This window comes from Oryzias melastigma, linkage group LG13, assembly GCF_002922805.2.
Source record: "Oryzias melastigma strain HK-1 linkage group LG13, ASM292280v2, whole genome shotgun sequence".
Taxonomy (NCBI): domain Eukaryota; kingdom Metazoa; phylum Chordata; class Actinopteri; order Beloniformes; family Adrianichthyidae; genus Oryzias; species Oryzias melastigma.
In genome coordinates, this window is record NC_050524.1 from 3,513,209 (window position 1) to 3,528,378 (window position 15,170).

Sequence of the window (15,170 nt, forward strand, 5' to 3'; positions counted from 1 at the left end):
CATATAACACCTATTCATGGACTCTGATAAATTAAACTTTCTTCGTTAAACTTTAACACCTTAAAGGACAAAATACAGCGTAAAATATTGCACAGCATTCATGAAGGCATAAACCGTTTCCATCCAAACTAGACATGGCATAGTTTCTTTTAACTTGATGCATTTCCTGAAAAAACACAACAGAAGAGGGACACAGCAATCATGACAACATCACACTGAAAAGTTGTAAAACTTGGAAAGAATTCTCAGCATTCTCAGTAGAAAGATATTGTTCCCAAACGCCTCCAGTGAGAAGAGGAAGGGTCTGTGCTTCATTGTTTGTGGCTGAAAGGAGCCATTAATGCTTCATGGCGTTCTTGATGGTCCACCTCTGGCCGGTGCACGACTGCAGGACCAGCAGGTGGCCGAAGTACACGTTGGCAGGCACCACCTCCAGGCAACGCCCGGTGGCTCGGTTCTTGATCCAGTCGTTCTGTAAAGCGGCCAAAGATGAACTCAAGAATTTGGGATCACTCAGAACTTGTTGCTATGGAGACAAACAAACAGCTTTTGATGCTGGTCTCACCTGAGAGAACTGCCACGTCTTCTGCTTCACGTTGGTCACCTTGTCACAGTTGAGGAGCTGTGGAAAGCTGCTGACCTGATCGTCCACCACGCACCGAGTGTCCTCACCAGTGCTCCCAAGTGGACCCAGAAACAGCTGGCTGTCCTTGGTGTAGCGTCCCAGCTATGGGAAGTAGAAGGAACTACTGTTTGATCACTTTGTCATAAAGTTGAAGGCTAATCTAGAAGCTCTGTGTGCTCATTTAAGCCTGACAATAGAATGTGTTGGTGCTGCTTGTCACTATCTACAGGCAAAGTGTGACATGACAAGTACAAGTCTTTTACTGTTTTTAAAGTCTTCATCAAGAACTATAACTAAAAGCTTGTGCTGTGTTCCTCTTAATAAATGCTAGTAATTTAAATTTAAAACAATCATTTTTATAATGTCTTGATTAAGGTTTTATATATTTGAAAACATTATACCGAAGAATTCCCCCCTAATCACTATATAGTGCACTTGTAGTGTGTTTGCCATTTTCTAGTGCTGACACAACCAACATTTTTTTAGGCTGAAAACATTGACATCACATTTCATGTTAAAACTTTGCCTAACACTGAAAACACTGATAAAAAACCTTTTGTTGAGAAAGAAAAACCTTAACACATTCATCAGACCCAAAAAGAAAAACTTGAGCAAAAGAAGTTGACAGTCGCAAACATAAACATCTACACAACTCCAATGATAATCGTCTTTTCTGTGTTTTTTAACACAAAAATACAAATCGTTTATAAAAGAATCTATGATGCAAACTGCGTTTCTGAGGTTTTTGCATTCAAATCGCATTGAATCAGAAAACCAGATGCTAGAAAACGCTCAGATGCTCAGTGTGCAGAAAATATGTCTAAAAAATGACAAATGCTTTTTGATTTTGGCTAAAAACTTCAGTCATAATTAACCATTGTGCTCTCTTATGGGGTCCAGATGACCCAACCCTTATATTGAAGTGTAATCCCTCCCATGACAAAGGTGGACGGGATTTTATGTCTGCCACGGACATCAGTGAAGATAAACAATACTTGAAAGAAAAAAGTTCAGCGCACTGTCTTGTAGGGTCCAGATGACCCCACTTTTAATGTAAACATGCCTAGGATAGCACAAGGGTTAAACGACTGCAGGGACCAATTTTACTTTAGAAAAAATATTGTTGGAGTGGGACTTTAAGGAGAAAAAAACAGAGTGTAACTTCCTAGAGACAGTGCTGCAAAAAGTTATCTTAAGTGTTTAAAACAAACGTTTTTTATTGTTTTTTTCTATAAGTATAGCCTTTTTTAAAAATAGAAACACAAAAACACATATCAGTCTAGGGCGTCATGCTTGACTGATCACAAAAACAAGATAAAAAATGCTTTTGAGTTTAGTTTGAAGTAGATTTACAGGAATAACATGTTTGGATGATATAGAAAAGTCACAAGTTTTTCCACTGACAGACACTATTTCGGAATATGTTGTCTCACCTGAGGACCCCAGCCATGGCAGGGGTGGAGGGTGGCTGTGTGGTTCTCCTTCATACCCTGATCCATGCACAGATGGCTTACTTTAGAGTTACGGATCTGCAAAACAACATATTATTTAAAAACTGTATCTGTCCACAGACTGCAATAAGAAAACTTTCCTCCCATTTATTTGTCATAATTAGATGCAATCCAATTCTTCTTTTGACCACAAAAAATCAAAACATCTCTTAAGATTTTCCTAATTTGTACTTACTCAATGTTTTAACCTTTGTTTTACCAAATATAGACCCATTGACGTCAGATCTCTTTAAAGGGCAATCTGGCCAAGAGATCAGCACCACATGTCATAAAACCAAAAGAGTTTGACAATAGAAAATTGACAAGTACGACTATAAATACAATTTAAAACATATATCTATCCATTTTCTTCACCCTCTACATTCGGGTTGCCTGTCCCAGCTACTGTTGGGTGAAGGTGGGGTACGCTCTGTCACCAGTCTGTCAGAAAGCCGCACAATCACTCCCACACATACTTACACCAAGGGACACTTCAAAGTAACCTAAGAAGGATGTTTTTGGACTGTGGAAGGAAGCCAGAATGCCCAGTTTGTTTCTGTGTGCAAACTCCACACAGAAAGACAGGACTCAAATCAGAGCCTTCTCACTCTGAGGTGAGAGCGCTAACCACTGCACCACCATATATAAAAGCAAAGAAAAAGTCGTAGATGAAATAAATTTAAGAGTGATATGATATTTAAGAAATTGTTTTAAAGACTTTCTTCTTTTTTGTAAATATACAAAAATACTCAGGGGAATACAGTTAAACATCTTCTCTGTCTGTTGGGGTTTTTAGGCAGAAGATGCAGCAGAACTAAAGGCTTCTTTTCTAAAATCTGATATAGAATTAAAGAAATATTGAGCAACAATCGATGATCCCAACAGTCTTTAAAAGGCCATCTATAGTTGTGTGTTCATGTGCAAAATGTCTTTAATGAGATCAAAAACTGGATTGGAATTGAACTATGTACATGGACCCTGAAAAATGTAAGCCGATTGTAACAAACGTTTTACGTATACCACACGGGAATAAATCATTTTTACACTCGCAGAACTGTCTAAAATACCAGAAACTGCCATAGAAGATGAAATAGCAAGTTCCATTCTAGGTAAATCCATGAGGCCAGTGCTTTCTTCTTGGCCGTACAGACTTGGAGGATAGGTTAGAGTTAGACATTTACCCTTGGATGCATTTAAAATCTGTGTGGTCAATGCAGCAGTGTGCATCTTGTAAATATATGGGAAAAACATCAGCTTTCATTTTGTCTGGACACGATTGGTAACACAAATTCAGATGATTGTTTGTGCAGTTTTAGAGAACTGTTCAGGGCGCGGAGCGACATTTACGAATCCAAAATCCACCTCCTCCAGCTCACACCATCTCGAGGTCGCTCTAAGACACAGTTCTCCCGGGAGACGTGGTTCAACCGAGTCCAGCAACTTGCTCGCACTCTGCAGCTAGATGGACTGAAGTCTCTTTTGGAGCGCACAGCATAACAGAGCACCCTCCTTTGCTTGCAGACTCGGAAGTTATGAGTCCGGGTGCTCTGTTCAGAGACACGGTTCACTCCCACGGAGCAGCTGGCCTGTCCTGTTCACGCTCCAAAGCTTTTTCTGGAGCGCCACATCGTCTATGAATGACGTAAAAGTAAAGACTCTCAATCGGAATAAATTGATTACAGCACCATGATCGGATTAACAACCATTATAATCCACCCATCTCGATCAGAAGGAAATTTTGATCCGAATAAGTCTGGTGCTGTTAGAGTATTCCGAGTGGTGTGTTTGCATGACGCAATTTTATTCTGATCAGGCGTTTATTCCGATTACTTGTGTCCATGTAAACGCAGCTAATCTACATCATTGTGGCTCATCAACGTCCTCAGCATCCAGATCACCTTCAACCTGACTGTCAGTGTGGAGGCACACTTTGTTCAGATGTCAGAGGCACATTTTGTTCTTAGACGGCAGATCATTAGTGATGCCAAAGGTTGCATCATTTGCAGTGGTGGAAGAAGGAGGAGAGAAACAAACAGCGTGCTGTTGGGGCATTCTTGCTCTGAACATGCAACTCAATCGCCTTGATCTCCATCGTATCAAGTTTAGATGTCTTTCGGCAAATCGTGCAGTTTGCTTCAAAAAGATTTTACTAACCAGTTTTAACCAATGCAAGAAATTCATACTTTCAAGGCATTTCTTCATTAATTTACACTTTTCCATTTTCCCACACTAACAACCATGAGCTAATTAGCTAGCTGAGGTTGAACTATCAACAACCAGTTTACAACCAATGCAATGGGAAAATGTATTTATTTATTTATTTTTTAGTGACAGGAGGTCACATCACATTGACAATAAAAGATTTAACACCCACAAATCAAAGTTGAAGACAATTTGTTTATTTTTAAGGCCATATTTTTTTTTGTTAAATTCAATTTAAGATCTTCTAAGAGCTTTTTAGGATCTTTAAACTATGCTCCTGCATTGAACAGATTTATCAAGTTGACTGTCTTCTTGCGAGACTCACCTCACCGTAGAATAGCGTATTGTTGTACCGCCTCATCTCCGGGTAAACGTTGTCCAGGTACCACTGGAAGCTCTTACACTGCAGGCTCTTCCTCAGGGCAACTCTTTGAGATATATCTCCATAATCAATGCCGTGATTCTGCAAGAGGAAAATAGTAATCAGAATGAAACTACATGTCGAGCTTTTTCTCGTAGTAACTACTCTTGGAACAACAGCCATTCCCGTACCTCCATAGGAATATTCCAGGCAAGGTAAACGTTGGACTTGTACTCATCCATCCAGACCTCGGCCACACGGAGAGCGTTTCGCCGCATGTGGAAGGCGATGTTGCTGTGGTAGGGCTTCTTCATTCGAGCGATGTGAGCCACCCTGGAGCAGGGAAGCACCTCCATACTGCCCCCACACAGCCACACCTGCAAAAAGGCCTGCTTTTACTCAACAGTGCGATTCCTTAGAGGCAGTTTTAAAATCAAAATTAAATATAGTCAGACCTGATGAAATCCATTTCTCTAACTCAGCCCTTCTGGGCGTCAACTCTTTGTCCTTACTTTTGGAAAGATCGGGTTCGATGATGTATCTGGATAATATTGTAAAGTCAAGGGAGCTAAAATACTGACCTAAAATCAACCCAATCTTTCATTTGTCCCTTTTTATTCACCACTATAAATCATCTCTCCCCAAATCTGTTTTCTGCTTCTCCTCGTCATGACAACCCTCTTTATGTCCTCTTTAATTACGTCTGTGGAGTGGCTCTTCTCTGGTCTGGTGGCTCCATTCATTATCTTTTATACTCTGTGATGCATCTCTGCCAATGACCAAACCATCGAAGTCTGGACTCCTTCTCTTTGTCTTTAAGACATCTGACCTGTTCTGTCCTTCAGATACACTTATTCCTGATCCTTTTCATCACTTTTAACGTAAATATCGGGATCTTCATTGATGTCACCTCCAACTTTCTCTCCTATCCTTCAGTCTGCAGTCCAATCATCAGCATTGATCTGGCTGTAAATCAGTAAACCCTCCTCTAATAAAGTTGTCAATTTTTGCTCACGTTTTTTAGTTTCAACCACTAGAGGGCCAAACAAATCCAGTTTATCTGGCAGACACACGGTCTTTGATGCCCTCACTTTATAAAGGAGTATTGTTAGCTGCTTGGATTTCTTATAGTTGCCTCATAGGTTCCACTCTTTTCTTTGAACACCTCTGTCATGATTCTGAGGCAGACCCTAAACAAAGAGCTAAAAGAGGCTATAAAGTATTTCTTAAGCAGATTTTATTTTTGTGCACACAAACTTGCAAAGCTTCCTGCTGCAAGTGACCTATTTATCTGTGTTGGCCCGCTGTGTGCCGCACACACAGGGTCGGTCCTCCAGGACCTTTAATGGGGCCTCATTCATCAGCGGTGTCACACTACGGTGGCCGCTGCTCCACTTAAACCTACAGGGGGTAAAACAGGTACGAGGAGCAGGAGGAAAGTGGGTGACACACAAACCCTGATCCCCAGCTCGATGTTCTCCCCTCCGTAGACGTCCATGCCGGAGTCCAGCAGACCCAAATCGGCAAAGTAGTCACGGTTGGCTACGAAGGAGCAGCCGATCATGGCAGGAGTCCTACAATGAGGAAAGCATATCACAGAATGTGATGCGTGATAGACAGATATCAGAGTACTCAACAGTCTTTAGTTTTATCCTGTGGTCTAGAAACTCTTTTCTTTTCACAGTAAGACAGGTTTTCACCTTTCACCTCTGAAAGCGTGAATGCACAAGTATTTGCACTTGCCTAATGGGAGCAGACATGTCTCCCTCGTCCCACCACTGCTTGGGGGGATTGATGTACATGCACCAAAGCTCCCAGTTGTAGCCGTGGCCCGAGTTCTCGTAGCGCTCCACCTCGAATGTGTCGTGCTTGATGTTGTCGATGGAAGGCAGAATGATCCTCCTGTGATCCTCTTTTATTCTGGCCAGAACCGGTTCTGCCCTGAGAGAGGGAAGTGCATACTTTACCGAGGTTTTGAAGATCTCTGACCTTCAACGTAAATTCCCACACGTTGAACCAACAGCGTTGCTGATTCTGTTGGAGTCTATCTCAGGATGCTGTGTGCTGGTGGTGAACTGGACCTGCAGCATTTCAATGTAAATCTTTTCCTGATCTGTTCTGGAGCAGTTCATGACTTTTTTAGTTTGCAGAGGGTTGTGTAGCAAGTTGTGAATATTTATTCATTCAATTTTGAAGACATTTCAGGGTCAAGTTAAAAAAAAAATATCAATTTAGAATGTTTTTTGAAACATCATTTTTTTTATCAGTCTTTTTCTGTTAATAGCCCCTGCACTGTAATTGTCGGCACTTAGTCTGTCTCTGTTGTTTCAAATGAGTATTTATTTAAAGTTTTTGTTTTTGTTGGCAAATTAAGCTTAAAAAAGGGTAAAGGCAAGCAACTTTGAACAACTGGTATAAATTGGTGAATACTTTATCAGTTCATGTGATAGCATCGCTTTTCCAACACGTTAAGAATGTACTGTCAGATATTACAAATTATTGTATATGTTGCATGTTTCTGTCTTCCAACGAGCAGATTTACCTTCAAAGGCCTGAAAAAACATTTTATATTAAAAAGGAGCTTATCCTGCGGGCATCCACAGCATGAAGCTGCTAAATCAGTTAATTTTTTAAAATGTCCTTAGCATGCACTTTTATAAAACACATTCCTGACTGAACTGCTTGCCTTGAGCCTTTTTTTTTCTTTATGCTCCGTGTTTAAAGTCCAATCCTCCAGGCTCAGCCCTCTTATCTCCTCCATCATGAGACTATCAGCTTTATATAGCAGTATCATGAACGATAAGGAAAAGCTGAAGTTAAATGTCATCAAGTTTGGATTACAGAACCCAACTGTGCGCATAAGTTAAGTCAATTAAAGTGCTTCATCTTCAAAAAAAACTAATCAAGTCACTCACCATGAGGGCGTGAACTCCACATGGGCGTCGAAAAATCCTGTCACCTCTGCCGTGGCCACCTTCCAGCCCTCGATTCTGGCCCGGATCAGCCCCTCTCTCTTCTGGTTCCTCACGATCTTCACCAGGCCGGGGTAGCGCTTGTTGACGTACTCCTCCAGCGGTGCCTTCAGCTGCTCTGAAGACCATGAAGAAAAAGATGACACAAACACAAAGAGTAGAGAGGGCCTCCTGTGCCAGACGACTTGTGAAAACCACGTCTATCTGAGCGACAGCTTAAGCCTGAAGATTGCTGGCACTGTCATGGTGGAGAACGCCGTCAGGGACGACCATGTCTGTCTATATGTCGACATGAGCACTTCAGTCCCAACTCCCCTTATAGGTGTAAATAGGCTGTCCGGAAAGAAAAATGGACAAACCTGTACGGAGCACACAGTTAGCCGAAACAAAATAGAAAGATAAAGTAGGTGAGACGCAGGTGAGGAGACGAAACCTCCCCCAATCCTGCGGACTCCTCTGGGATCCATTAGTGCTGTTCTTTTAGAAATTAGATGACCAGAGTGTCGTTTTTGGGCATCCTATGGGCAGTTACACATCACATACGTGTCCTGTGCGACTAGATTGAAGTGTAAGGGCATCGCCCCCCAACATCACATATAAGTCATACGTATGTGATACTCCTGAAGAATAATCAACGATACACCTCCTATTACCAGGGGTATGCAACTTTTAATGCTTAAAGAGATATTTGGGTCCGTTTAATATGGACCAAAACGCAGCAAGAGCCACTATTTATTTAACTTATTTATGTTTTTGAGCCAAGTAAACCACTCACTTATGAAATGTAGCTTTTTGAATATTTTGAATAATTAAATATGTAATAACAAATGTATATTTTTTAACAACTTGACTTATTTCACTTTTTACAGCTACACGCACAAGTTCCTTTCAAAATAAAATTCATAAATAATGTCAAATAATGTCTGCTGAGTTACTTTATCTAAAAAGTCAAGAAAGTCAAATAGGAAATAGGAAATTTTTTTTATTTTTATGAATAGGACTTTGGTGCACCTTCATCATTTTTCTTTTTTTACTATCATTTAAAAACATCACAACACTGGTATAGAATCCAATTTAAAAACAATATAAAAATACAATACAAATGTTCTAAATAAAGAGAATTAACGACTCTGAAAGTAAAAAAAAAACAAAAAACTTTTACTATCATTTTTCTCGGTTATTTGACGTAAAGTCGTGAATGGCAAAGCTTAATTAATTAAATAAAGTGACCAAACCTATGATTTATTCAGATTTTACATTTTTCTTCAAAGACAAAGAGCCACAATAGAGAGAAAAAAGAGCCACATGTGGCTCTGGAATCTCAGGTTCCAAAGCCCTGTCCTATACACAAGACAATGGTACGTTTCATGACAGCCTTAAGGTGGCTGTTTGAGCCTCAAAAGAACTGCGAGACACATCTGCGCTCTGCTCAAAATGCAGCTGCTCCTCTCCATGATCCTCCACGGACCTGGACAACCAAAAACCTACAAAGCCCGTACAGGTCAACCCCGTTTGTGTGCATGTGACTCAGAACGCTGCTGCCACAAATTGAGGGTGGGGCTAATCTAATAGGAGCAACTTCTGAAAGACCCAGAGACAGTCACTTCAAACAATACAAATAAGACACATGTACTGGAATAGATTTTTTTTTTAATGTTGGTGAAGAATTTCCCACGTTTTTGTTCCATAAATGCAGCACATCTGCTGATCTTTTGTAGCAGAGGGTTCTCCAACAAATATGCAGTTTTTAATACTCTGGTCAAGAGAGCACTGCTTTTGGTAATTCTTCAAAATAAAAACATACCTGTCAACGTAAAAGCCCATTATTTTGTAGGGATATAAAATAGGTTTACATTTGCTCAGGATCCAGTGTGACTCTAAGTTTTATTTATTTTAACAAATTCTAACAAAAACCAACAACAGTGTAATATTGATCAATGTTGAAGATTATAAAATAATATCCCATATTTCTATGTTAATTTGTGAACATTCAGCTCCAATAAGAATGTGTGATCCCGCGATATTTTACAGTTGGAAAATCTGTTCCAACTAAATTACTGCAGTAAATCTCATTTCATTACCAGAATTGCGTTTCTTTGCACTCCAACAAGCTTTAATCTGCAGAGATAAATGACTTTTAAAGAGCTGGTTTGAGCTTCCTTTACATTGTGTTTAGAAATGTCTGTTTATTGTTCACATCACGACTTCCTGGAGATCTACTGCTTGTGAACTTGGAGTCATATTAGGCATAGAATAAGATATTATGACATGCACTCTCTGTAAAAAATCCTTCATAGACATCCGCAGTCATCGTCACCACTCTCACTTCTGTCAGGAGAGTAATTCCTTCAGAAACAGATTTCTTTACTGGGACATCAGACGTCTCATTTAGGAGGCCTTCTTTTATTTTTCATTCTATTTTCTATTCACTATTGAATGGACTCAGATCAGCAACTTTTCAACTGAGAACCAAGAGCTTGTTGAGAAGAAAGCAACTATATTTAAAAGATGTGAAATAAAAAAGAATATAAACAATAAAGAATATTTAAAAATGAATTTTTTTCCAATATCTTTATGCCTTTTTTATTTATAAAAGGAGTTTACAACAAGAGATCTGTAACAAAGATCTTCTGTTGTTCCCTGCGGTGCTTTTTGAAGCTCCAGCAGACTTTAAACAACACCAGAGGGAGTCTGCAGCTTCCTGAGCTCCACCTTTGATCTCAATCAACTCATCAGCATTTTCCCGGCGGAGCCAAACACTCACCCTTTCTTCCTCTTTATCACAAACACACACTCATTCCCTGAAACAAAAACACGTTTCTCTTTCTCCGTGTCTCCTCTCTTATCTGCTCCCTTTGCGGCGTTGCTCTCCTGACAGCGGGCTCATTTCCCACGCCGGGTTTTCCCGCTAACACACTTAGGATGCGGATGGAGATGGGTGACTCATGCAGGGAGAGTGTTATGTCTTTGCTTGATTCGCCCTCTGTGCCGTGACATTGTCTTCTATTGTGTGATGGATCACTGTGTGAGGAGCGACTGAAGACTTTCCTGCTGGTGGTTGGACTCGCATCCTCCCATCTACTCTGGGAAACTAAAGCACTCTGATAAAACCATCTACAAATTCTGGCAGGTTTCTGGCTTCAATGACCTCTTCAGATCGTCTAACTTGCGTCCAAAAACCAACACTGCAAACCTTCTGGTTTCTGCTGCTGCACTTCTCTTCTTCCATTACCATAAGTTCGTCATGGACCTCTTCTTTTGCACTTGATTGGGATATTTTTCAGCACATAAAACCTCTAGTGGCTTTCTGCTTTTGAAACCTTTCTGGTCTGAAAACGTTCAGGAGATTCCAGCTTTTCAACTTATGATGTTTGAGATATTAACCTAGTCTATTCTCTGTGAAAAAGCTTCAAACACAGCAAAAAAAACTTTGTTCTCTTCCAGAGCAAAGAACTTCAGAAATCTTTCGGACGAAAAGATCATTCAGACTTTTAATGGACTTTTTGTTAAATTCACTTTAAGTACCTCAGGTAGTTGATTTAAAATAAAATATTTTCATTTTCAAATTTTTTAAGGTATTATGAAACTTCTTGAGCCATTCTTTTGCAAATATTATTTGGTTTTTGACTGGTTTGGTCATTGTCGTCCCATTTTTAAAGAAATCGAACAATTTCTCTCAAATCAAACAACAGTTTTTATTTGTTTTTTGTCATCACGGCCAGGGGACCACGGATAAAAACTAGCCTTCTGGCTAACTCTGGCTTTCTTAAAACCATGTGTTTTGGTCCTGTTTTATCATGTGGTTTTATTTGAAATTGCATTGTCTCCTTTTAAATAAAAAAAAATATATATATACAAAATCATTTGTCAACTTTTACCAGATGTTGTGTTAACTGGACATCTTCCGTATTTTTGAATTTGTTACACTTTTAAAGTTCCTTCTCCATTTGGACCTCAGTCTTATGCACCTGTACAGGGGTTGATCCATACAGGTTTTTTGGTTGTCCAGGCCTATGGAGGGTCATAAAGAGGACCCTTAATGGGAGCACAAGTTTGTCTTGCAATTCCGTTGTGGCTCATTGAAATTTGAACGTTCATAATTGTTGAGCGTGTGGTAAGTGTATCGTAAATTATTCATAAGGGTAATGTAAGTTGGCAAACACTTGAGACATACAAGTGATGCTTCATACGTTGCCCTTATGGCACACTCTACTCCAGGATTGTCAAACTCCAGGCCTTGAGGGTCGGTGTTCTACATGCTTTCCAACCAAGCTTCTTATTGGCTAAACACACCTGATCCAGGTAATCAGTGGCAGATGAGGCAGGATTTCAGGAAAACAAGAGGAGGGCCAGCCCTCGAGGACTGGAGGTTGACACCTCTGCTGTAGTCGTTAGGTGCGAGTTTTGGTCACTTAAGCCTTGTTTCCATTGAGCAGTCCGGTTCGGTCTAGTATTTTGAGTGTTAGATGGACCCATTAAACAGTTCTGACCCATACTTCTTGAGAGCCCCCATTTGTTGTAGGTCCATAAAAAAATGTAATGAGCTTTTGTCACCTGCTGATTGGCAGAAAGTGATTGCAACATTAAAAAACACCAGTGTAGTGCCAAGCTAGAATCTCAGTTTTTCTATTTACGGTGGCATTCTTCTTAGCCGCCCGCAATCTTCTGTCAAACAACATTAAATTCCTGTTATACACGATATACTAAAAGTAAAGCAAGAAAAAGACGAGCTGCTGGATGACCTGAACAAACCACTCAGTGGAAGTGAGGCCTCCCTGTAGACTCCACAGGGGTTGAAACAAATGAAACATCCTCACGACACACCTGTGTCTCACCTACTTCACCCTCGCATGTTATAGTGTTCTCTATGACTTTCCCCTGCAGCGTCCCTATAGAAAAAAAATGTGTATGAATATTTTCTTTCTTGATAATTTAGATATTTTCTACGCGCCACCTGTGTGCCCTGTACAGGTTTGACCTTTTTATGGCCCACAGACAGCCTGTATTCACCGATCGTACAGGGGGCTAAAATCCAAAACACACCTTAGGTCGTGGGCCAAACAGGATAAAAATTAATCACACCAAAACTCAATTTTTAAAACTTTAAAACTGTAACTTTTTAACATTACTATGAATCAAAACAGGCAGGAATATTATTACAGAATAATTTAATCGTTAAATAACTTTCAATATTTTACTATTTTATACTATTACAATATTTTGTCAAATTATACAAGTTAGAAATAAGCGCAAGATAACATCGAGCCATTAATAACAATGAAATAAAATGATCTGGAGGGCCGGATCCGGCCCCCGGGCCATGACTTTGATACATGTAACCTATTAGGACAGTTGTGACTAAGACTTTAGAAATGAACTTGAACGTTATAGCATTGAAACGAACTTCTGGATCTCTAATAAACAGCTTTTACTTTCTCACATGCATTTTTTGCGGGATACTTTATAATCCTAGTATTACTCTCTTTCCGTTCTTAAATCTTCAGCATATTATTTAAAACGGAGTGGAATTAGCCGGAGCTAACGGATTAAAGCTCTGCTAAAGTTGACTCCTGACGTTTGCTGAAACTGACCCATTTCTGTGATCTTCTACCCAAACACATTATTATTCTGTGTGCAAATCAAACTTATTTTAGGTTCTGTTACAAAAACCATTTAGAGAATCTTGGGGTCTGAGACTGAGGTCAGGCTTGTTCAGAGTGCATGGATTACATAATTTCAGGCTTATCTCCCCCAGCCTGACATGTCTTTTATCTCATTTCCTTGAGATTTGTCTTTGATTTCCGTTCTGTTAGATCACTCCCTTCGTTCTTTCTGGATGTGCATTGCACCCTCTCCTCCTCTGTCCGACCTCATTTATCTCAGAGCCACTCATCCTCTCCCTCTTCCTCTAATAGCCTGGTTTCCTCTCTCAGCCTCTTCATTATTCCAAGCTTCTTCATCTCCGTTTCTCTTTTTCTTCCTCCCTCCTTTTCAATTTGCCTATTTCCATTCCCTACAGCACTCCTTACTCCTTGACCTTTCTTCTTTCTTTCACTTTCATCTCGCGTCTCTGCGAGGTCTCTCCGTCTTTGGTGTGCCTCCTCCCTCCCTGTAACTTTGCCTGCTGTCATCTCGTACCCTGCCTGTCCCTTCATCACAGAAAGCCCGGCTTGGCAGCCCTGCCTGATAAATAAGGCGGGGACATGTCTCTCCTGAAATCCAATTGAGCTCTCTGCATCTCTCTGCCCGTCTGACATGCAAAAACATTTGACTGGAGCTTTAGATGCTACCAATTCTCTCAGGGGCTCAAATAAAGTCCAGGTATTATTTGTCTAGAAACTTTAGAATGCGCAAAAATTAGCTGGTTTGTTTTGTGTAGATTCAATTGATCAATAGGAACACAACCATCCAACAGGGAAAGATAGTCCCATTAGTTGTCTCATTCCTTGGTGTGTTCTTCCCAAATGACCTCTCCCCTGGGGAAGTGGTGAGCTGCAGACACAGCCGCGCTCGGGAACCATTTGGTGGTTTGTTCCCCCAATCCAAACCCCTTAAGGCTGAGTGTCAAGCAGGGGAGCCCTTTCAGGCCCAATCCGAATTATTCCCTTCTCCCTAGCCCTGTATTTAGCCCTCCAAACCGAGAGTTATGGGAAAACAGTGTTTCTGAATTCAGACGTCTTTTTTGCTCGATTATGTCACCAATAGTTACCGTCAGTTGTAGGGCTCAAATATATATAACAACAGTGGTTCTATAACTTTTAAAAGATGGTGCTACATCTAAAAATCCTTACCTACATTTAAATGTATACTTCTGTGCTTCTTGAAGAAATGCAAATTCAACTAAATAGCTGTATTTAGATGCCAGTGATGGAATGCAGAAATGTAGATATTCATAAATGCTGTAGCCCCATACTGACAAGTATGTAACCTGGACAGATTTAAAATAAAATTACAAAAAAGCCTGGTTGTTGATACTTAAAACAAGTCAGTTATAATTTTGCTACAAGGCCTTGAAAAGCATTCAGTTGTCCTAAACTCTGAGTGTGGTCACCAGTCTGTTACCAAGAAGTATCATCTCATGAATGTGCTTTCACAGGGTCGTGAACTGAGGTTAAAACGATTCTTTCCAGCTAATTAGCTAATGTGCTCCAGTGCATGAAAATAAGAAAATGAAAACTGAAAGAGGAAAGAACTTAAAATAATTAATATTCATAGACATTGAAACCAAAGTGAAAATCCTTGTGAAATTGCAAAATTATTTTATTTTGAATTAGGCTTTGATAATATTCTTATAATAACAATAGACTTAATCATATATCATTCTTTCATTTTATTCCTACATTATTCAGTTCGCAAATGTAAAAAAAAAAAATATGTGGTTTCCAATTAGGTTCCAATTAGGTCTTAAATTTAAGCTCCCTAAGTTCATAGATTTTTTTTTATTTGACTAGCATAAATGTTCAGAGTTAAACCAATATAGTTGTAGGTGTCTACATTTAAAAAAATAAAGCAACAACTTG

General features: G+C 39.9%; 1 protein-coding gene across 1 annotated transcript in view; it reads right to left on the reverse strand.

Annotated features, from left to right (window-relative positions):
* galnt17 (polypeptide N-acetylgalactosaminyltransferase 17) overlaps window positions 1-15,170 on the reverse strand; it is a gene marked incomplete in the record, with an annotated part of 27,632 nt that continues 12,462 nt past the window's right edge. The window contains 8 exon segments of the mRNA XM_024277645.2: window positions 1-472; window positions 566-727; window positions 2,059-2,154; window positions 4,643-4,780; window positions 4,870-5,055; window positions 6,135-6,252; window positions 6,422-6,619; window positions 7,594-7,768. Coding sequence (XP_024133413.1) covers window positions 338-472; window positions 566-727; window positions 2,059-2,154; window positions 4,643-4,780; window positions 4,870-5,055; window positions 6,135-6,252; window positions 6,422-6,619; window positions 7,594-7,768 — 1,208 coding nt within the window.